Source organism: Mesoplodon bidens, assembly GCF_964165515.1.
Source record: "Mesoplodon bidens genome assembly, chromosome: 11".
NCBI lineage: Eukaryota > Metazoa > Chordata > Mammalia > Artiodactyla > Ziphiidae > Mesoplodon > Mesoplodon bidens.
The window spans coordinates 75289804-75313269 of record NC_138167.1 but is presented as its reverse complement, the minus strand read 5'-3'; the positions used below and the strand labels follow the sequence as shown (position 1 = coordinate 75313269).

The following is a 23466-nucleotide window of genomic DNA, read 5'->3' as shown; positions in this document are numbered from 1 at the left end:
ATCCCGTTGTTCCATTTGGCAGACGAGGAGACTGAAGCTCTCGGGGGTGGAGTAGTGCGCCCATGTCATAGCTGAGAAATTGGCAGCACTAAGGTTTAGACTGAGGCCTTCCTGACTTCACAGCAGATGGAGTGTACACAAGTGGTGTTCTTTAAGCCCTCGTGGCTTCAGTGGCAACTCCTTTGTAGGACCAGAGTTTTAGGAGCTGTTGTAGGGGCAGGTACTTCCCGAGCTTTTGACGTGGCTCTGTGTTTACCTCTCCTCACCATGGTCCCCCCAAAAGGGGCAAGTTCTATATGTGGTCTGTAGGCCATACTCCTCTGGGTCTTTGGGAGGAAAACCTAAGAACCACTCATTTTATTTTCTAACCACTCTCATAGGATCTGTGATCCCTCCCAGCCCCATCATTCCACACGTACTCTTTTCTACCAGTATTCTCAGTGAGACTTCTTTCCCCAGAGCACCTAGGGTTAAGATCCTTCCTTTGCCCCATTAAAGTGCAGGTTGTTGGCATAGACAGACTTGGGCACTAGTGCTGACTCTGCTATGTACTACCTGTGTGGTGAGGATTAAATTCAACAGCGTGATTAAAATAGCTGCCACTCAGTGAATGTTAGTTTGTGTCCCTTCCTCCTGGACTTGCTTCTTGTAACTCTTCCATCTTGAGAACGTCAGTAGATTGGAGCAGACTCCGCCGAGCGCTTTTCTTGGCTCTTGGTTTAATGGGTTGTAGAAAACATTTGTGGACCTTACAGGAAGTTGTATGTTTGAACAGTTTATTTCCCTCTTAAAGAGAAGGACGTGTGACAAGAATACTAATCTGAAAAAGCCTGGTATTTGTTGGGAAAAGTAAGGTTGTTCCAAGCAAATTTTGAATTGTGCGGTAATAGTTTCCATATAGTGTCTTCTTCATAGTGAATGCCCCTGGCCCTTAAGTCTCGATCAGTAACAGTTCTGGAGAGCTGTAACTCAGAGTCATGAAACTGCTCCTCATTCATATAAGGTCTGGTACTCCCGCCGGTATGTAGAGGTAGTGGATGTTCGCTCCAAACTGTCAGCTGTTCGGAAAGATGAAGTAGGTGCAGCAGAATACTTAGTCTGCTGAGAACTGTGGGAACGTACACATAATGGGTCTTTAGACTCTTTAAGGGATAAGTATAGGCGTGTGCCGAATGAGTGTTATTAACAGGGTCAACAGAGTATAACTCTAAAAAATTCAGAATCAGGTGGGTGGTAAGATATAACTTGATGAATTGACAAACCTTCTTCCCAGCAAAAGAATACATAGGCAACTGTCACGTAGCAATAATAACTCCTTTACTTATTTATGTTGAATTTATTTCTAAATTACATGATGAGGAACTAATAAGTGTACAAAGACGAGGCAATAAAGAAGCCACTACCAGCACAGTCCAGATCTGCACATTAAAACCAGCAGAAGCGCCTGAATTCCGTGGGGTTTTAAAATTTGAACCAAATCAAGTGGTTGGTTCACTTATTTTTCTATCCCTACAGAAATTATTTATTCAACTAATTTAGCAGTTTTAGCTCTTTGGTGTTTCTTCCCCTTCTCCAGATTTTAAAGTAGAAATATATAACTTTGTATACCTCCCACCCCTTGTATGCCTTTGTCAGCAGCAGCAATGCCAGAGTCTTTGACGAGAGCTGTTTGAAGAGCTGTGCCTGCCGTTTACATCCCTCCACTCTTCCTAAATGGAAGCCTGGGGGTTTGCTTATTGTCATCTTCAGCTTTTCTCATTAAGCCTTAGGAGCAAGCTGTGGCCTGGCTGTGGGAACCACAGGTGGGCGTCACGGGAGTGGCCTGCTGTGCCTGCCGGGGACCAATACAGAGGGAGAGGAAGCCCCCCACCGGGGGAGCAGTCGTTGCCTCCCTCCTTTTGTGCTAAAATGTTTGTGGTGGAGAGTACGGTGGATTTAGACAAACATTGCTTTGTCATTAGATCTTCGAGGAAGAAAGAAACTTGGAGGTGTATTTTTCAAATGAGAAACCCCTAGAGGCTGCTGGTCCGTGTTCCCAAGAGGTGAAGCATGAAGGCTTATTTTGCAGTTTTGAGAAAGAAACACATCTAGTCTCATGTCCTGGACCAAAGGACAGCACTCCCGTTTTCTTGGAAGACTGTCCTCTCTGACACTGCAAATAGCTCTGAGCGTGGTGAAGGACGAAGGGCCCTTTGGACCTGGACCAGGCAGCACAGCTGAATCTGCCTGGTGATGGGGTTGGGGTGGGGGGGTGACATAGCCAGGACTCAGCCTGTGATCTGCTCTTTTCCCAAAAGCTCCAAGCTGAGACTGTGCCGAGAAAAGAATTAAGTGAGCTCAGTCATGTAAACTGGATGAATCAGAACTTTCTGAAAGATTTATTGGCTTCATATTTTTTCAGATTTATCTGTTTGAGTTCTCTTGTGCTCAGGAATTAAGTGTGCCTTTAAAAAAATTAAGCGTTTGTGAAGTTTTAGGATCCCATTGTCATTACAGAGAAAGCAAGGTCATTGGTTTGCAGTTGGGGGCTTGCAGAATTTCTGGATGTACGTATTCTCCTACCACACACCTGAGGGTTCACGTACAGTGTGTCTGTGCTGCCATGAGTTTATGTGTGGCCCTGGGCAGGTCACCCATCCTTCATTTCCCGTGTATATAGTGGAAGGAATTTGTGCCCCTTCAGGGACTTTGAGGTGCAAGTGAGCAGCTGCGGCGAAGATGTAAGGACGCTAGTAGCTCTGTTAGTTTGATTAGTATTGTCGAACCCAGGGGTGTACAGTAGGACGGGGGCGGGTCAGGAGCATCCGAGAGTTGGCTTTAAGACCCAGTTGCTGAGGTGGGCGTAAGGGCACACCCAGGTGAGATACAGGTCCTGCCTCACCAGCTAGAATCCGCATCGCAGAGGCTCGGCATTGGATTACAGCTGGTAGACCAAGCAGCGGAGTCAGGAGGCCTAGGGGAAATGCTGGGCCATGCCAGCGGATGGGCTGAGTGGGGTTGGGGAGCGTCCAGGTGGTATTTGGGAATGCAGGAAGGCAGTGGACTTGGGGCATTACTGGAAGGCAGGGCAGCCCTAGAGAACTGGGGTTCTGGGCATGTAATCAGTCCAACAAGGATCCAGTTACCACCAGCAGGATGTAAAGTAGGAATTTGGATTTTATAAGACAGAAACTCAGTTCTCAGAATGGAATGCAAGACCCAGGACCATAGGAGCAGGTAGAGTACCTTGGTGCTAAATCCTAAACTGGTGGGCTGCAGCTTTTATTTTTTTTAATTAATTAATTAATTTATTTATTTATTTTTGGCCGCATTGGGTCTTTGTTGCTGCGTGCGGGCTTTCTCTAGTTGCGGCGAGTGGGGGCTGCTCTTCGTTGTTGTGTGCAGGCTTCTCATTGCGGTGGCTTCTCTTCCTTGTGGAGCACGGGCTCTAGGTGCGTGGGCTTCAGTAGCTGTGGCTCTCGGGCTCTAGAGCCACAGGTTCAGTAGTTGTGGCGCACAGGCTTTGTTCCTCCATGGCATGTGAGATCTTCCTGGACCAGGGCTCGAACCCGTGTCCCCTGCACTGGCAGGCGGACTCCCAGCCACTGTGCCACCAGGGAGGTCCCTGGCAGGCGGATTCTTAACCACTAGTAGGCTGCAGTTTTTAAATTTCTTCTGCCTGAGCATAACCACACTAGAGATTGGTGCCTGCCTACTGTACCAGAGGATGAAGGAACTTTGGTAGAGAAAGGGGGTTTTAAGGAGTTTGGAAATCAGATGGGGCCTGACAGTTACAAAGGAAGGCTTTAACAACAGAATTAAGGTTGATTTAGGTCTGATCATTGAATTTGAATGTCTGTCATTGAAATGATTTATTGGTACTATTATTTAGTCCCAACTGTGTCTTCTTTTTTTTTTTTTTTTTTTTTGCTATACGTGGGCCTCTCACTGTTGTGGCCTCTGCCGTTGCGGAGCACAGGCTCCGGACGCGTAGGCTCAGCGGCCATGGCTCACGGGCCTAGCTGCTCCGCGGCACGTGGGATCCTCCCGGACCGGGGCACGAACCCGTGTCCCCTGCATCGGCAGGCGGACTCTCAACCACTGCGCCACCAGGGAAGCCCCCCAACTGTGTCTTCTTTTAGAGTATGGTATCTCCTGTAGGATTAGCAGAGTAGAACCCACTTAGTACTTCTACCACTGTAAAGTTTCAGAAATTAATCCTGCCTTTGATCTCATTGTTGTTTCTCCGGGGCTTTATTGGCACATTGTGCTGGACAGTTCCTAATTGTAAGGAACTATAGCAGAGGGAGGTTAGCATCACTGGCCCTTGGGCATCCCTAATTCACAGGGACAGCCGAAGCCACCACCAAAAATGATGTCTGGGATTTGCTTAAAATATTTTAGTAAAAAGACGTATATGTAATGAGATTGGTAAAATGTTGGTAATTGTTGCAGCTAGTTGATCGGCAAGTGGGAGCGAGTTACACTATTGTGTTCCATTCCTGGTGGGGAAACAGTGAGTCCTGCCTCGCCTCCTCTTTTAATAGTGGTGGTGGACGGACGCCGGATGGACAGGCTGGCTGAGGCTCCCTGCAGAATCCCTCACGCCCCAGCACGTAATCCTCCTGGCCTCGTGACCACAGTGGCCTCCAAGGTCCCTTTTTTTTCCTCCCCAACTGAACTGATCTCTGAAGGTTTGCGCCAGTTCTGACAGTTCATGGTTCTATTAATTGAATCTTTATCGTCTGTGCTCTGGGAGGCCACAGGCCAATTTCTGTGCTGTCATTCCTACTTCAGAGGCCACTGGTACTCATAGAACTGATTGCATCACTTCCTGCCTGACCAAGCTACTTATTTAGCCCTGACTCTAAGACTCAGATGCTCATTTCTGCGACAGAGGCTTTCGATGCATGTTGATGCTCTTCTCCTTCCTTCCAAACCACAGCTTCCCCAGAACCTGCCTTCTTCTACCACCAGAGTATATTTTACCTGTATCTTATTTTTTTTTCATCGTCATTGTTGAAGTTAGTAATGAATGAATGACAGGATTGATTTTTATCCATTGAAATTTAATATTATATTAGTGCCTTGGCTCAAAGGATTCATTTTATGGTAGAATTTTAAGACTCTTCCTTTCTTTGGTGAGATGGGAAGTTTGGGAGGCAGTGAGGCAGGCTCTTAAACTTCTCTGTCTAGACCAGGGGTCAGCAAACTTTTTCTGTAAAGGGCCAGATAGTAAATACTTGAGGCTTTGTGGGCCATCTGGCCTATGTCACAACTGCTCACCTCTGCAGCCGCAGCATGAAGGCGGCCCTAGACAATACGGAAATAAATGATCGTGGCTGGATTTCAGTAAAGCTTTATTTACAGAAAAGGTGATTGGCTGAATTCGGCTGGTGGCGCCTTAGTTTGCCAGCCCCCTGGTCTAGACACTGTTAACCAGTTTGGTAACTCCAAACCTGGCTACATCAGAATCTCTTAGAGATTGTTACACATTCAGAATCTTAGGAATCTTAGGTTCTCAAGAACCTAAGTACCTTGTTACCCCAGCAGTCAGTGTTCACAGTCCAAGGTACAATTCCCATTCGTTTCTAGATAAAGAAGAAAAAACTTTGGGTATGGCTATTTTAGTCTTAAGAACTGCCAGGGATTCTGCACTATTTAACTGTATGGTAGTTTTCTAAAAGGGAAAACTATTTGAAGTTGAAAAGGTTGTTTATGTGCTTGAAATGAAGGACTTGCCCGTTACCTGGGAAATGACATTTACCAGGTGGCAGCAGAAAAGCTAAGCATTTTGTCGTACCTTCTCGTGCAGTGAGACATGACTGGGAGAGGATGACAGAAGCCGTCCAGAGCCACATTGGCTCTCTGAACTGGGGCTACCGTGTGGCTCTGCGGGAGAAAAAGGTCGTCTATGAGAACGCGTACGGGCAGTTTGTTGGGCCTCATAGGATTAAGGTAACCATGTGACAGCATAAGCAGCTGTTTTTGGTGTGTTTTTAAGCTTTTGTTGGGGGAGGAAAAGAGAAGGTGATTTTCCTAATAAAAGTGACAGCCACTGTGACCCAGACCGTCCAGTTTGGTGATTTTGCAGTCACTTCTTAGGGACTTTGTCTTGTGGTGTAGTAAAGGGTAATCTGGATTTGGGGCCACACGAGCTGGAGTTGAGTCTTGGCTCTGTCGCCTCCTGGCATTGGGACTTTGAGCGATCCCTTACTACTACTCAGAGTCTTAGTATCTCTTTCTTACTGCATTAGCAAGTTTTTACGAGGATCAAATTGGGCAGTGTGGTAAAACAGCCTTTTTAATTATGTTTACAATTCTAAAGGATAATAATTTATTAAAAATTAATATATTGGTTCCTTCGTAGGCAACAAACAACAAAGGCAAAGAGAAGATTTATTCTGCAGAGAGATTTCTCATTGCCACTGGTGAAAGGCCACGTTATTTGGGTATCCCTGGTGACAAAGAATACTGCATCAGCAGGTAAGGACAAATTGCAGGGAGAAAAGGGGATTTATGCTTTTTCTTTTTTCTTCAAATACATTTAATCCTTTTCCTGAAACTTAGTTTTTCCACCACATTTTTGTCCAGAGGGACAGGGAATTAGGAAAAAGAGAAAGGAAAAACTATTTTAAACGAGAGAACATTAAAAAAATTCAGAACTATAAACATTGGTCATCTTATCACCAAGAGTTAATATTGTTGCTAACATAAAGATACATGCTTACAATATTTATATTTGAAATTTATATTTGTGTGAGTATATATTATACGTGTATACTATATAAAACCAGATGGATTTCACATTTTATAAAATAATTGATAGATACGTTTGTTTTTGTTTTTTCAAAACTAGAATCACATATTACCTTTCTGTAGATACTAAAAAAATTAGGGGATAGCAGGCCATTTAGAGTTCTCAAATCCTAGTTTTTCCTTACTCTTTGCCATTTGTGTGGTTGCATTGTCAGTGTAGAGGGACCTTCTGAAATCAGTGAGTCAAGCAAGAAGGTTTTGCTGTGTGGTTTATTTTTGTCCATCAAGTGATATAATACTGGTGGCATTATCGTTCAGGAGTTTTGAATTATGAAGCATTAAGACATTGTTGATAAGTATGTCTTCTTGGATGCTTTTTGCCCAGGAGTTTCTGGTTTTCTGATGGTGTGTTATAAATTACTTGTTTTCAGCCTTTTTTTTTCTTTTTCTTTTTCTTTTTTTTATAATAGGAGTTTATCCTTTGAGCCTCATCGGGGGCAGCTCAGATGCCAACTCTTGTCATTGCTGCCTTGGATGGGCTCCCTTCTCATACTTTAAAAAACTCATCTCCCAACAATGCTTTTATGATCTCTTATGTCTTGTATCTTCCTCACTCAGCTAGAAGATTCTGTCAGGTTTTACTTTTTATAGTTGGTTTTCATATTATAAAACCCATATGTTGAAAGTTTTTCCCCACCCCTCTCCCCACTCTTTTTTTTTTTTTTTTTTTTTTTGTGGTACGCAGGCCTCTCACTGTTGTGGCCTCTCCTGTTGTGGAGCACAGGCTCCCGATGTGCAGGCTCAGCGGCCATGGCTCACGGGCCCAGCCGCTCTGCGGCATGTGGGATCTTCCCAGACCGGGGCACAAACCCATGTCCCCTGCATCGGCAGGCGGACTCTCAACCACTGCGCCACCAGGGAAGCTCCTTCTTCTTTTTTTTTTTTTAATACTTATTTATTTATTTGGCTGTGCTGGGTCTTAGTTGCTGCATGTGGGATCTTTTAGATGCGGCATGCGGGATCTAGTTCCCTGACCAGGGATCGAACCCGGTCCCCCTGCATTGGGAGCGTGGAGTCTTAACCGCTGGACCAGCAGGGAAGTCCCTCTCTCCCCCGCTTGATAATTGGTGTTGTAGGTGAGGGGAAGTAACACCGGGTTTGCACCTCAGGGAGAGCTGAGTGGTGGGAGGAGGGTGGGAGTTTGGGTTTGCAAATGTATGGTTGTAAACATGTAAGTGGAGAATTATTCTGGATAGTACAGAATAAATTTGTTTGACTGGGAGTTGGGCTAATGTCAGAGTTGTATGGTTTACTGTGCTCAGCCACGGTAGCTCGAGCTGCTCCCAGAGCAGCTGAGTGGCAAGAAAGGAGAGTGGCGAAGACCTTATAAACTTCTTAAATATTATGTGTGTAGCTAATTGAATGTTTTTAATCTTAAAAGTGTCTTGTTCTTAGGAAAGTAAAAAGGTCTACTTTGATATGGTCATTATTCACATATGAACATTTTTCTCTTCTTTTCTTCCTTTTAAAAAAAATTTTTTTTTTTCAGTGATGATCTGTTCTCTTTACCCTATTGCCCGGGTAAGACCCTGGTGGTTGGAGCATCCTACGTTGCTTTGGAATGTGCTGGATTTCTTGCTGGCATTGGTTTAGATGTCACTGTTATGGTACGGTCCATTCTTCTAAGAGGATTTGACCAGGACATGGCCAACAAAATCGGTGAACATATGGAAGAACATGGTATCAAGTTTATAAGACAGTTTGTACCAATAAAAGTAAGTGGGGTTGCCTATATGTTTGTCGATTCTATACTCATGTTAAAAGACAAGAGAGTTGGGGGTGAGTGATAGAAGCCCCTTTCAGCATTATAAACCATTGGGAATGCTGTAATTCCTCAACTTGTGTGATTTAGGTGTATAAAGTGGTACCTTCCTACCACCTAAATAGCTTTGTTCTTGTTTGGAGATTAATAATTTCCTTCCCTTCTCAACTTTACCACCTTTATTAGTTCTCTTCTGCTTAATGCTTTCCTTTATGCATTCCATTATTTTATTATTTTTGCTCTATTATACTTGTTTCTTTTACATACCAGTTATTTAAATAAGAGTTTAAGATGACTGATTTTTTTTTTTCTTTCAAAAGACATTTCTACTTTGTATACAGTATAGTCCACAGATGCACTATATTATTCTGGCCTCCCTGGAAATGATTATCTAATTTTGTTATGTGGGCTGGCCTTTTTTGCTCATTTAATCTTCTTTTGAAAATGCTGAGTAATATGCCAAGTTATATTTGAGACTTGTTAACATTACCACAAATGTTTTGATACATAAGAGTGGCAAAATCGACCACTTTGCATATCTCAAAGTAACTGTTTCCTTTAGGGCAAGTAAGGATGGGACCGTTTTGTTAAAATTAAGGAATTTTAGCTGTCATTTTAAAAACTGCTTAATGGGTTAATAACTTAGGTTTTTTGTGGGACCTTGAATCTCTTGATGCTGATAATCTCTTGATGAGCTTGGGGATCAGAATGACTTGGGTTCAAATGCTGTTCTCCCAGTTTCTTGCTATTATGATTCTGAGAGAATTACTTAACTTCTCTGGGCCTCAGTTTCTTCTGTAAAATGATGATAATTGATAGCACCTATCTTAGAGTTCTCATGAAGATTGCGTTAGCATTACGACGATGATTAGAAAATGACAGCTGTATGTATATGCTATACTGATAGAAAAGTGGCATCTTCCTTTATAATATCTTAACATTTTGGGCATTGTAGGCCCTTTGAGAATGTGGTGGGCTGTCCCTAGTGAAATAAGCTTGTGTCAGTGTACATAATATCTTGCTGGGGTTACCAGGGTGTCCCTGATCCCCGTAGGCAGGTGGTGAACGCTGGCTGTATTATAAAGTGACCCAGTGGATGAAGCCTTCTGTGAAGAGAAGGGAGAGAGAATGCATTTTAGGCAAGAATATAGCATGTGCAAAAAGGCCATGGGGAATGAAATTGTTCTAAAGGCAGAAAGCGTGCTAGTTACAGGAAGGGCCTGACTGGAACACAGAAGTGAATGAGGCAGAAAGGAATTTGAGGGAGGGATGAGGCCTTTAATATTTTTAAGTAAATCTAAGCCATGGACCAATTCAACTCTTCTCCAAAAACTAGAATATTTTAATTTAAACGGAAAGACTTTTCCAGTATGTTCAAAGGGGCTTAACTACATAAGAAAGGAATGGAATTTTAGAAGGGAATCTTTACTATTTGTTGATGTTGAAAATAAAATGACGCTTCATAGTTTTCCCACACAGAGTGTATTGTATTTTAAAGGTAGGGTAGAAATTGCAGTTGATTTTATGGGTCTCTTCAGTAAGTATTATACAGAAACCCATGATTTGGCTGTTGACATCTATGTGTAGTAGGTTCATATGTTCAGACTCATTTGCCAGAGCACAAGTACCAGGGCTTGCTCATCATTCCTACATCCTCACCTGAAGACAACCCCTAGTTATGACAAGCAGACATACCTCCTCACCCACTATGATTTTTAGGGCTTTCTAGCTCTTATCTGTATCGTGATTGATCTGTTTCCATGTCTATTCTTTGTTGACAAAGCTGAACATATGTAGTCAAAAGGGAGTCTAAGAATGTGAGCAGCATGGGATGAATGGTTCTGGGTAAGTCATAAGATAGGAGCCTGGCAGAAGCAGTAAGTCATTGGTTTAATTTTAGAGATTGTAGTATACTTCCTCTGGCTTTCTCCTTTCCTGCTTTCTCTCTGAATTTTATTCCGTTTGAGAACTATTTGAAGGAAAGCCCCTCTAGCAAACATTAAGCAGTGAGAAAGAAGGAAATACATAAAAGAACCACATGTCATCCTAAAGATGTTAATGCGAGGGAGATGGGACATAAAAGACCTTCCAAGCCAAATTTCATGTTTTAAGTTGGGTTAACCAGATAGAAGGAGAGGACATAATTAGCCATCTTGATATTGATACATGTCTTTATCGTGGAATAAAACTTTATCACTTTTGTAGGTTGAACAAATTGAAGCAGGGACACCAGGCCGACTCAGGGTGGTAGCTAAGTCCACTGATAGTGACGTAACCGTCGAAGGAGAGTATAATACGGTAAGGAATGGACCTCGGTCCTACTTCATTAGAAAACAAATAGTGTGCTCACTGGATGTTTGCTGGGTTGCTAGTTCTAAAACCCTTGGTTCTGTTCCTATTCTAAGACACCTTTATTACTTATGATATTATAATTTGTTTTGGTACAGGGATGGATTCAAATATTCTCCACTATAACTTAAATATTGTTTATCAGATGGCTATTAAAAGGTATTAACATTTAAAAATGAGCTAGAATTTCTCTGCTCCATGTTCTTTCATTTTCCCAGCCCACCACTTTAAAAAAATAACTTATTTCAGTCATAGACTATGCTGTCTTTGTTGCTATACTTGGCTAGATTTATTAAGGAATTGTTAACTCCCTTTTTCTTAACAAGAAATGGGTAAGGCTTTTTACTATATCATGTTTAGAAGATTTAATTCAAATGATTTTGATTTGTTTAAACTCCTGCATTATTATCTTAATAGAATATGTCTTTCCAGGTCTGGAAAATGAATCACATCGCCTTAATAAACAGAAAAAATATGATTAAATAATTCATGCAAAGCCTTTCTATTAACAGTCACTATATATTCATAATTTTTCAGGTACTGCTGGCAATAGGAAGAGATGCTTGCACAAGGGAAATTGGCTTAGAAAACGTGGGCGTAAAGTTAAATGAACGGTAAGAAAAAATCTTTATTATGTTTTATTAAGTACTATTTCAGTTATTTATAAGATCGATTAATACTGGAGTTTCAGATTTTAAAGTTAGTTTTTACCATAGTTGGAACATTCCCTTTTTAAGCTTAGAAGACTCCTCTTTCAGTGGCAATCATGATATTTCCTGTTTGTCTTTTTTTTTTTTTTTTTCCTTTTCAAAATCTAAATGAGAGATACACTGGCTTGCATTTTGTTTCTTTAATGTATATGTGTACAGAAAAAGATCTAACTTCCCAGTGAATTGCAGGTATATGCTTTGAAAGCTTCATTGAATATGCAGATCTGAACCATGTTCAAAGCTACCAAGTTTTAGGATCTCTAGAGTGGTCGCTACATTTCTAGTGACAGCTACGAGTCTGAAAACTTTGATGTTTTATAAGTTAAAATCCCTTTGGACTATACCACTGCACTGGGTAATTGAGACTCTGTTGTCTGCTTACAGGAGTAGCATGGAGTATTTCCCAGTATCACCCTTCTTATATCCAAGTAAAAAACAAGTGCTCTGAGAGGCTAGCTGCCTTGGAAATTGAAAATACAGGGTGCCCCCTCTACCCGCTTCCAGGAATAACATTTATACAGAAGAGATTTCTTAATCTTAGTGTGAGCATTTTTGCTTTATTATTTTCTTTCCCCTTTGGGTTGGAGAGACAAGGGAGTTGAGGAGGTCTGATAAGATTGAGCAGACCAAGTGTTCCACCATTTTAAAAACCTACTCACCTGTTTCCAACCGGGGCCAAGGTTTAGATTTTGTATAATGTTAGCAGCTAACACTTATTATGTACTTACTGGGGTCCATGGACTATTGTGCTTAATGTTTTATACACATTCTCATTCAGTCCTCACAACCCCTTAAGGTAGATGATGGTATTCTTTTTCTTCTCACAATTATTCCCATTATCATTATTCCCATTGATAGGTGGGAAAATGAGGCTTAGAGATGTTAAATAGCCCTCCCAAGATCACAGAGGTAATAACTAACAGACCTGGTTATCACACTTTAGAATCCTCATTCATTCTTAACCACTGTGTTCTACTTTTCCCATTCTAGGGTTTCTTACAGTTTTCTTATTCCTTTGATTTTCAGAAGAGCTAGGATCTCTAAGCTTTTGGTTCCTCTGAGTTTTGTTGTTGTTTTGGTAATACATGAGAACATTGCCCTCAGTTAGAGCCACAGTTTTGGGCTTCTTTGGGAGAAACGGGATTTTGATCTACTTACTTAATAGTGGTAATTGATGATGATTTTAACTGAATGAATTTGCAGGACTGGAAAAATACCTGTCACGGATGAAGAGCAGACCAGTGTGCCTTACATCTATGCCATTGGCGATGTGTTAGAGGGGAAGCTGGAGCTCACCCCAGTGGCAATCCAGGCAGGAAGGTTGCTGGCGCGGAGGCTGTATGGGGGCTCCACTGTCAAGGTGAGTGTTGGGGCTGTCACCACGGACATGCTGTTGTAATGGTACCTCCCGGTGCTCTGTGTAGGGTGGTTGTGAAGTTTTCCAGGTCTTGAATAATGTAGTTATTTTGATGATGGCATCCTAGATGTGCTTTATTAACTCTATTCCAGACAAGACATTGTTAAGACCACTGTACCTTTGTGATTTATTATGGAAATTGTCACTCTTAGAATCACACTAAGAATAAAATGAGCCTGGTTAATCAAGTTTCAGCACTGTTATGTTCCAGATACTCCTAATAGTTGCACTTTACATCAATTTCATTATTACCAATTTGAGTTATAATTTTCTAAATCTTTTTATGGTCCCTGTCTAGGCTGCAAAAGAATTTGGGGATCTAGGTAGTAATGTCAATGTGCAGAGCTATTTAAACCAATATTCAGGCTTTATTCCCCTGTCCTTTCTAAAAACAGATCTTCTGCTCTTGGAATGTTGAATGTGTAAGTGATTTTAAAAGTCATTGCAGGGGGGCTTCCCTGGTGGCGCAGTGGTTGAGAGTCCGCCTGCCGGTGCAGGGGACACGGGTTCATGCCCCGGTCCGGGAGGATCCCACATGCCGCGGAGCGGCTGGGCCCGTGAGCCATGGCCGCTGAGCCTGTGCGTCCGGAGCCTGTGCTCCGCAACGGGAGAGGCCACAGCAGGGAGAGGCCCGCGTACCGCAAAAAAAAAAAAAAAAAAAAAGTCATTGCAGGAAATGGAAACTCTTGGTTGTGTCTCATGGGACGAGATGGCAAGAAAAGAATAAATATGCTCTAATTAGCTTTTTAAGACTTTTTAAAGAACAGTTTTAGGTTCACAGCAAAATTTAGAGGAAGGTATAGAGGTTTCCCTTATATCCCCTGCCCATTACCAACATTCCTTCCCTAAATATTTTTTTAAAAGGATTCTAGAAATATCGATTGTAAAGAATTTAGTCACTACCCATTTTCCTTGTGCATAAATCATCATGGGTTCATTTAGTTTGGTTACAGCAACTGAAACTTCAAAGAATACTGCTAGTAGAATTTGTGACAAGCATTTTGAATGTACCTGGGGTTGGTTTGGATTGTAGCATGATAAAATCTTATGTTTTGTGGGTAACAGGATTGAGGTTAAAAAGGGTTTTTAATCCAGGGTTGTCTGATCATCCAGGGAATAGTAGTTGGTTCATATCACTATTTGAAATAAACTTAACTACCTCTTTAACTGTTGGAGTTTTTGAGTAATGGTGAACCAAGAAAGGGGTATTCAGAAATAAAATGTGAGGTGCATTTAATTTGTCTTTGACCTTGAGTCATTGTGATTTCCTAAAATGGAAAGAGTTTTTTTTATACCAATAATAACCAGAGGGCAAATATACAAAAATTTGGTACTAAATAAATTTAAAATTATTGTAGCACAAAATTCCTTAAAAAAAATAGTGAATCCACTTACTTTGGACATATTCTTCTATGTGTGAGCATGGTACTGTATTCTAGCATCAGCCAGGTAGAGCAAATTCTTAAAGTGCCTTAAGCTTTTATCAGCATCAGAATTTAATGTAAATTGAAATTAAAGGACTCTTTTTTTGTTGTTCGTTTTTTTCCCCCCTGTTTTTAGTCTGACTAATATGACAAGTGCTTTACCGAACAGGAAAATAGACAGGTGGTGCTAAGTCCCTGAGTTTGAAATCTCACCAGTCTGTCCTTCAAATATAGTAAACAAAGCTGAAATGCTAATAGATATCTAGGTTAATTGTATTTGGGGAAATTACACAGTTTTGTTTTGTTTTTAAAGAACTGCATAATCCTTTTAATTTTGCCCAGTATGCATTAATAGAACATTCCCACATATCTGAGAACGTCAGAGGATCCACATCTGCCTGCCTTCCTTCCTTCCTTCCTTTTAAAGGAGCAGCTCTCTGTTGAAAAATTCAGCTTAACATAAACACCTGCCTAAATTAAATCTGTTACGGGATTTTAAGAGAACCCAAATTGAATCATGGGTGTTTGTGCCTTCCCTCAAAATTGATAATGTATTCATTGCTTCATAGGAGTGTTGGGAGGAAAGGGGACAGAGAGTGGCTATGTTTGATATGCTTGGCACTGCGCCAATAAGTGCTGTATACACATACCTCGTTCCACCTTAGGGCAGCTGTGGAAAATGATGACATCTTACAGGAAATTAGGTAATTGTCCAAGGTCGCAATGCTTGGAGGCAGCCAGGGCATAAATCCAGTCCACGTCTGATTGTAGGTACTGCTGTCTTAACCATGAAAATGTATCGCCTAAGAGATAAGGAAGATTTGGGAAGTATGGATTATAAAACGTGCTGAGGATAGAGCAGATGTCTCAAGACTTAAAGAACCCACCACCAAGTACAGAGGTGCTTCTACTAAATAAAATGAAGTGGAAAATATATTGGAAAAATTTTAATGAATCTTTTTTAACAATGATGATTAAAGTCATTTTCAAAGCTGCTAAAAATATTTGCCACTAAATATTCTGTTATTTTGGGAACATACATAAATGAAGGAATAAAAAAAATGTTTTTATCATTTCAAAAACAGAACAGGTCATAAACCTGAGTCAGCCTGTAGATGATGGACATTCCACTAAGCCCTTTAAAAAGCCAGATGATAAGGCACATGTACCAGCTTTAGAATCCAGTGTGATGGGCACTCCAGCTGTCATCTCCAAGGACCAGTAGTTGTCTCTTGGATCGTTTTAGAATTGCTCTCAAACACTTGAAATACTTTTATTTTCACAAATAACAAATGTTAGCATCTTCATTATTACTTAAAGTGGTGCTTTGTAAATTAGTTCAATTTTACAGTAAATGTAAAACTATTTTATGTGGAAACTATAGAGAAACCACAGTACACATATCTGCAACTTGAGAATGGGTTGTGTTCTAGAAGCTTATTAAGTTTATTGTGAAAACTGCAAAGTATTTTATCCAAATAAAGTATTAAAAACAAGGATTACATTTCTCAGGCTAGGCCACAATAGTCTATTTAAGCCAATTGGAAACAATTTTGAGACCAAAGAGAAAAAATGTCTTTTATGTGGATCCAGATTCCAGCTGATACACCATTTTCTGCCTGAAGAACTTCCTTTAACAATTGTTTAGTGCATGTCTGCTCAAGGGGAATTCCTTGGCTTTTTTTTTTTTAAGTTTATTTTGCCTTTATTTTTTTAAAGATATTTTTGCTGAATATAGAATTCTAGATTTACAGTGTTTATTTAAATATTTGCCCATTGTCTTCTGGTTGCATAGATTCTAAAGAGAATATGCCATCATTTTTATCTTTGTTCCTCTTAAGATTTTCTTTTTAATCACTGTTTTTTAGCATTTTGATCATTGCATGTTTTGGCATTCTGCTGGTGGTATGTAGAGATTTGGGGTTTATCTGTTCATAGTTTTCATCAAATTTGGAAATTTTTTAGCCATTCAATTAATTTTTCTGCTTTCCCCCTCTTTTTTTCCCCCCTCAGCCTCACATTAATGAATGTTGGTTCCCTCAATGGGTCTGTAGGGCTCTGTTCATGTTTTTCTCCCTGTTTCTGTGCTTTATTCTTTTAGAGAGCCTATTGCAGTGTCTTCAAGTCTGCTGATCTTTTCTTTTACACTGTCTTGGGATATAAATCCCATTCTGTGTAGTTTGCACTTCAAGCAGCTTCTTTCATCTCTACGAGTTTTACTTATTTTAAATATATTTTCCTTTTCTCTCCTTAGCGGATTCCTATTTTTCTCTCGTTTCTTGAGTCTACAGAACACATTTATAATAGCTCCTTAAAAAAAAAAAAAAGTATTTATTTATTTAATCTTTGGCTGGGTTGGGGCCCCGCCGCTGTGCGCAGGCTCCCTCTAGTGCAGCGAGCAGGGGCTACTCTTTGTTGCGGTGCGTGGGCGTCTCATTATGGTGGCTTCTCTTGTTGCGGAGCACGGGCTCTAGGCACGCGGGCTTCAGTAATTCCGGCACGCGTGCTCAGTAGCCGGGCTCGCGGACCCTAGAGCGCAGGCTCTGTAGCCGGGCTCGCGGACTCTAGAGCGCAGGCTCAGTAGCTGTGTCACACGGCTCAGCTGCTCCATGGCCTGTGGGATCCTCCCGGACCAGGGATCAAACCCGTGTCCCCTGAATTGTCAGGCAAACTCCCAACCACCGTGCCACCAGGGAAGTCCCTATAATAGCTCTTTTAATGTGCTCTGCTAATCTCCTTATCTCTTTTGCAGTGTCTGTTTCTGTTGATTGATTTTCCTCTTGGTATTAGTTTGTGTGTTCTTGCTCATTTGCATGTCGTGTTACTTTGGATGGATGCGGACTTGGTGCATTTTACGCTGTTGGGGGCTGGGTTTTGTTGAATTCCTTTATATAGTGTTGGACTTTGTTCTGGTGGCCCGTTATGTTACAGGGGATTAATTTTATCCTTGTGTAGCTTGCTTTTCACCTTTTTTAGGGTTTGTCAACAGCAGCCTTTCATTTAGGCCCAATTTAGTTCCACTACTCCATTGTTGCCCTTGCAAGGACTCTGCCCTGTTCCTCTTACTACAAACTCTTTCTCTACTCTGGCCTGTGGGAACAGAAACTGATTCCCGTCCTGTAAGAGCTCTGGTCATTTGGGGGCTCACTGATTTCCAGTGGTTCTTTCCTCACCCTTGAGTGCTTTCCTCTGGCATCCATTTACAGATCAGCCCTCAGCCCAAATCTCAGGAGGCCCTCTCTGCAGATCTTAAGTTCTCTTTGTGCAGCTCTACCCACTTTGGTGTTCTGCCCTGCAGCTTCGGGCCACATTGGCTTCCCTGAACTGGGATCTCTGTCTCATTAACTCAGAAAGACCCTGCACTCTGTTCCCTCTCTTTGCACCAAGCCCTGGAAACTGCTCTGGGCAGGAGACTAGAGCAATCGCTGGTCTCACCTCATTTGTTTCCCTTCTCACAGGGACCACAGTGCTGCACACCCTACCATCAGTGTCTTAAAAAGTATTTCATATTTGTCCCGTTTTTAGTTGTTTAAAACAGGAAGTAAACGTGGTCCATTATGGCTGTAAGTGGATGTCTGCCTTTACTTTTGAATCGGAATTCCAAGGATTTGTGCTCTTTTCAGAGAAAAAAGACTATACTATTTCTAGAGGGAGGCACATTTTTTAAAAATCTCACCCTACGATGTTAGAGAGGGAGAATTGTATTTTTCATATTTTAAGTGCTTACCTTAAATTTAGGCTTTACCTCTATGTCCAAATGTGACTGGGTAGGTTTTTTCCAAATAGCATTGGCAAATATATTTGGCACTTATATAATTACAATTTTCACAATTCACATCAGCATATCAAAGGCTCTGAGGAATCTGATAGTTGAGAAACCTGTTTAATTTGCTTAATATAGCATTTTACAAACTTGTTTGACTTCAGAACCCTTCCGTCGTCATCTACGCCTATTAACATGTGCTTTGGAAATACTGTCATAATCATGAATTTTTTTGTTGCTGTGGTCTTCATTACCATTTTAATGGCTGCATAAGATTGCATTGGAAATATGTACTACAGAATCACTTCCTTATTTGCATTTTAAAGCCACTCCAATATTGCCACTGTTGATGAGGACTGCGGCATCGCTCAGTTAATGCATGTGGCTTTTGCTATATATTAAATTATTATCATAGATTTCTAAAAGTGGTGTTATTGGGCCAAAAATTATTAAATGTTCTTATGGCTCTTAGTTTGTATTGCCTGATTGATTTTCCAATAAAGTCTGTTAACTTCTGCCACTAATAATAGGAGACTTTAAGCATTGGGTGCACTGGTGTTGTTTTTGGCTGCTTTATTTAAGGGAGAGAAAGTATGTCCTTGTAATATCTGTTGGTAGATGGGTGGAGAAGCCACGCAAATCATTTATTCATGACTAGTATTAACAGACTTTAAACCTCTGCTGAAATTTGATCACATCAGTTAATGGTTCTCAGCATAGTAGGTTTTTATTAGTCTGCTTTCCGCTCCTAAATTTGAACCTTTTTGAAGTATATGCTCTTTTGAGTTAAAATTCCTTCTGTCATAACTCTTTTCCTCCATTTTGAAACAGTGTGACTATGAAAATGTTCCAACGACCGTTTTCACTCCTTTGGAATATGGTGCTTGTGGTCTTTCTGAAGAGAAAGCTGTGGAGAAATTTGGGGAAGAAAATATTGAGGTAAGTTCTACTCTTTACTATTACTTTTCCCCCCAAAATTTAAAATAATTTTCAGCATACAGAGAAATTGAAAAATAGCCGAAAGAATTTCTGTATACCCATTATCCAAATTCATGTATTATTAACATTTTGCCCATTTGTTTTATACTTTGCATGTTCTCTTCCTCTTTCTTTGTGCATCTGTGTGTATTTCTTTTTCCTGAACCATTTGAGAGTAAGTTGAATGCCCCTTTACCCCTAAATACTTGAATGTGTATTTCCTATGAACAAGGACATTTTCCTGTATAACCACACAGTGGTTACTATTTTTTAGACAATGTAATGTTGATACAATACTTTTATCTGACCTGCCTTCCATTTATCACTTTTATCAGTTGACCCAGTAATGCTTAGTTCTACTTTTTAAAACCACTTTTACTGGGTTTTTTTTATTATTTATATGGTTAAAAATACAAGGAAGGAAACTAAAAAGTACCTACATTTCTACTGTCTTATTAACAATTTTTTCCTACCATTACCCTCTAATTTATACTAACCTTGCCAGTCACCTTTTATCCTGTATATAGTCAAGGAAAATGCACATGAAATAACTACTTTTATATATACAAATAATGCTGCACAAAGGGTCTGCTGTTTTAAATCACTTGGGAAAAAAGTTTCCAGTAAAACCTTCTAAAAGACCAGATTTGTGAATCAGAGTAAAATTTGTAATATAAAAGTCTATTTTAAATTTCTTAATCTTTTCTTTATTATATGCTTTAGTAGTAGCATGTAATATCAGTCTATCAGTAACACATTATTAACACTTCTTTTCTTGATGGATTGGTAGATTGGGATTGACATATTACACTAATATGTATTAAATGGATAACTAATAAGAACCTGCTGTATAAAAAAAAATAAAATTCAAAACTCAAAAAAATAAATAAATAAAATATTAGCCTAAAGCCAACATGCTTTGGAAGGCAATCCTTCTTCTTCTTATCATTTTTTAAAAAATAAAATCACAGGTTGCATTCTAAAATTAGGAAAGTTTTTGGATTGAAAAATAATAAAATGATATAATTTGTTGTTATGTTCATCTTTTCCATTAGGAATGCTAAACATGAGTTGACTGTATTAAATAGGAGCTTTCTACATGTGACAGCCAAACCTCTTCCTGATTTTCGGCCTAAAATATCAAATTTTCACTTATTTGCCTGTCTGTAATATTTCTGGATATTGTATCTGTTAGTGATTGTACAGTGAATGAAAGTATTGTTATCAAGTGAAATTTAAAAATCTGTATATAAAAAAACAAACAAAAAAACACTTCTTTTCTGATTGTAAAAAATAATATATCCTCATAGGAAATTTGAAAAATTAGGAAAATATAAAAACAAATTTTAATTCATGAAAAGATAACTACTATTAATATTTTTGCATATTCTAATCTCTGAGTATTTATGTTATATATTATGTGTGTGTATATAATTTTGTGTAGGTATATATATTTTAGTTTAAGCGTGATTAAGTTATGTGCAGTTTTCTGTTATACTTTACAGTTAATGTTAGGTCACAAGCAATTTCCCTCTAAAAACACCGCTTTTAAAAATGACTTATGGGGCTTCCCTGGTGGCGCAGTGGTTGAGAGTCCGCCTGCCGATGCAGGGGACACGGGTTCATGCCCCGGTCCTGGAAGATCCCACATGCCGCGGAGCGGCTGGGCCCGTGAGCCATGGCCGCTGAACCTGTATGCCCGGAGCCTGCGCTCCGTGACGGGAGAAGCCACAACAGTAAGAGGCCCACGTACAAAAAAAAAAAAAAAAAAGACTTGTGCAATATTTCCTTTTAGGGGTGCTGTACGGTAATTTGGTAAGCCTTTCTTTTATTAGATTATTTACAGTTTTTCACTATTATAAATAGAATTTTGAACATCTTTGCTACTCATTGTCTCTTTCTCTGATTTTTTGCTGAGGAGAGATTGCTATCAGAAGGTATTTAAATTGTAAGGTTCTTAATATATATATTCTGTATTTCTTCACAGATAATCTTTGGCATTCGTTTTATTAGAATTTGCATTTTTTATTATAAAAACAATGCATTTGAGTTGAAATCTTGAAAAATGCAAGGGAAATAAGAAACAGTTACTCATAGGCTTATGTTTACAATGCAGCAGTTGTTAGCCTTTGGGGGTAATTGCTTTAATCAATTTTTTCTCGGTGTAATGGTTGCAGTGCTATGATACTACACATTCAATATTGTAACACATTTTAAAAAATCACATCATATTACAAGATAAAAGAATGTTATATAATGTTTACATAATCAGTATGTTTTTAAAAGGTCCTACCAAACATATATGTTTTGAATTGAGGCTAGCAGTTGGAGGAGAAAAAAATCCCTTTAGTCATCCAAGACTTAAGTTTATGAAATGTCAGTAATGATGTCTGTCCTTCTATCTACCATCTTCCCTCCCTCCTTCCTTCTCTCCTTCAGTACTTTTGGTGAATAATTTCAGAGGAGAAAATGTTTTTGGAAATATTAAGTCAGAGAACTAGATAATTGCTATAATTGTTCCTGGCACCTTACTTGTTTCTTGCCCAAAGTTGTCATTCCTGTGAGGTAGCTAGGTGGTGTTTTTTTGTTTTGTTTTTTTCTAATGCAAGACAGCAAGTAATTACATGGTTTCTTTCTCTCATTTGTTTGTTCTTGTTGTTGTTACATAAGGTTTATTCGTTGGTGGTTGAAATGTAATTAAATGTAATTAAGGAATGAGCTTATAGCAAAAGGGCTTGTCAACTATGAGTTTAAAGTTATTTACCTTCTGACCAGGTTCCTATGTATTCCATAAATTTTATTGTTTAATGAAAGTCTAATTGTTAAACATTAAGGAGCCTCCACCGTCTTCACACCACAACTCATGTTTGACAGACATACTTTTTAAGATGATGGGTCTAAATTGTGCTTCCCTCTTCTTAGGTTTACCATAGTTACTTTTGGCCATTGGAATGGACGATTCCATCAAGAGATAACAACAAATGTTATGCAAAAATAGTCTGCAATATCAAAGACAGTGTAAGTGCTAATCTTATTTACTCCTTTCTACTAATTTTTCACATGGTACATACATTGCATTCGTTTAGCGTTCAACCTGTTGGTCTCCTGTTGGGACATTATCCCAGGGCGAGGCCCATGATGACACTGCTTGACTCCCTTCTGCAGTGGATGTAGTGGGCAGGCAGTCAGAACTTTCTGGAGGAAGGAACCAGAGGGACAACTTGAGAACTACTTGTGTTTATTAGAGGGGACCAATGAAGCTGTCAACTGTCTACAAATAATGACAAAACAAAAAAGAACAGTAATAACCCAAGTTTGTATCCTATCTGTCACCATTCAAAGATATTACATAATTATTGACTATATTCCCCACAGTGTACATTTCATACCGGTGACTGATTTATTTTGTAACTGGAAGTTTGTACCTCCTGATATCCCTCACCTATGTGGATTGAATCTTTATGAGAATTGGTACTTTTAACTTAGCTGAGATCTTACTTTTAAAAAAAGTGTCCCCAGTAAAACTATAAACAATGCTAAAGAATCCATATGTTAAAAGGCTAATAAACTCATTTTCTTATCTTGGGATTTGAGTATAATTAACTGATATATCCTGTTTAGAAACTACCACTGTACACAGTAGCACAGTTGCAGATTGCTTTTTACAGAGCCCAAGGTTCTAGGATAAACCTGGATCCTCTACAAAAAAGGTCATCATAGATGCATTTAAAAAATGGACATACTAGGATAACCTCTAACAAGCTATACAGAGTTAACATAGAGAACAATTTCATGTAGAGTTTTATCTTTTTAGACATAAGTTTTAATAACGTCATTTGTATGAGTATACATTAGATACCATGCTGCTGTAGAAGAGAAAGGAGAAAAGGAGGAAATGTCAGACGTTCTCATTGGCAGCCTCATGTCTAGCAAGAGATACTTCATTTGCACAAGGCAATCAATGAAACCTCAGAAGTTTCTTTCACACCGAGCAAGTCTTTAATTTTTTTAACTGTATCCAGTTGTTTTGTCCTTTTTTTTTTGAACTGCCGTGTCATTTGTTCAAATGGCATTTTTTATATAATATGAAAAATAATTTTCATTACCAGTAAACTCACCTTAATTAAAATGACTGAGGCGATAAATAGGATGACATTGTTGTCAATTATTTTCATTAAATAGATAGTATTAGAAGAGACGAATACTTGTCATTGCTCTTTTGTTATGAGCCGTCTTATACAAAAGCTTGCTTCTGGAACTTGACC

The 23466-nt window shown here is 39.6% G+C and overlaps 1 protein-coding gene across 4 annotated transcripts in view; it reads left to right on the top strand.

Annotated features, from left to right (window-relative positions):
- Positions 1-23466, top strand: part of TXNRD1 (thioredoxin reductase 1) — a 62489-nt gene that overhangs the window by 26586 nt on the left and 12437 nt on the right. For all 4 annotated transcript variants that reach the window (XM_081249673.1, XM_081249671.1, XM_081249670.1 and 1 more), the window contains 8 exons: positions 5795-5937; positions 6350-6465; positions 8288-8513; positions 10766-10858; positions 11447-11523; positions 12823-12979; positions 19055-19162; positions 22124-22219. In XM_081249673.1, the coding sequence (XP_081105799.1) occupies positions 5795-5937; positions 6350-6465; positions 8288-8513; positions 10766-10858; positions 11447-11523; positions 12823-12979; positions 19055-19162; positions 22124-22219 (1016 nt within the window). The remainder of the gene's footprint in view (positions 1-5794; positions 5938-6349; positions 6466-8287; positions 8514-10765; positions 10859-11446; positions 11524-12822; positions 12980-19054; positions 19163-22123; positions 22220-23466) is intronic.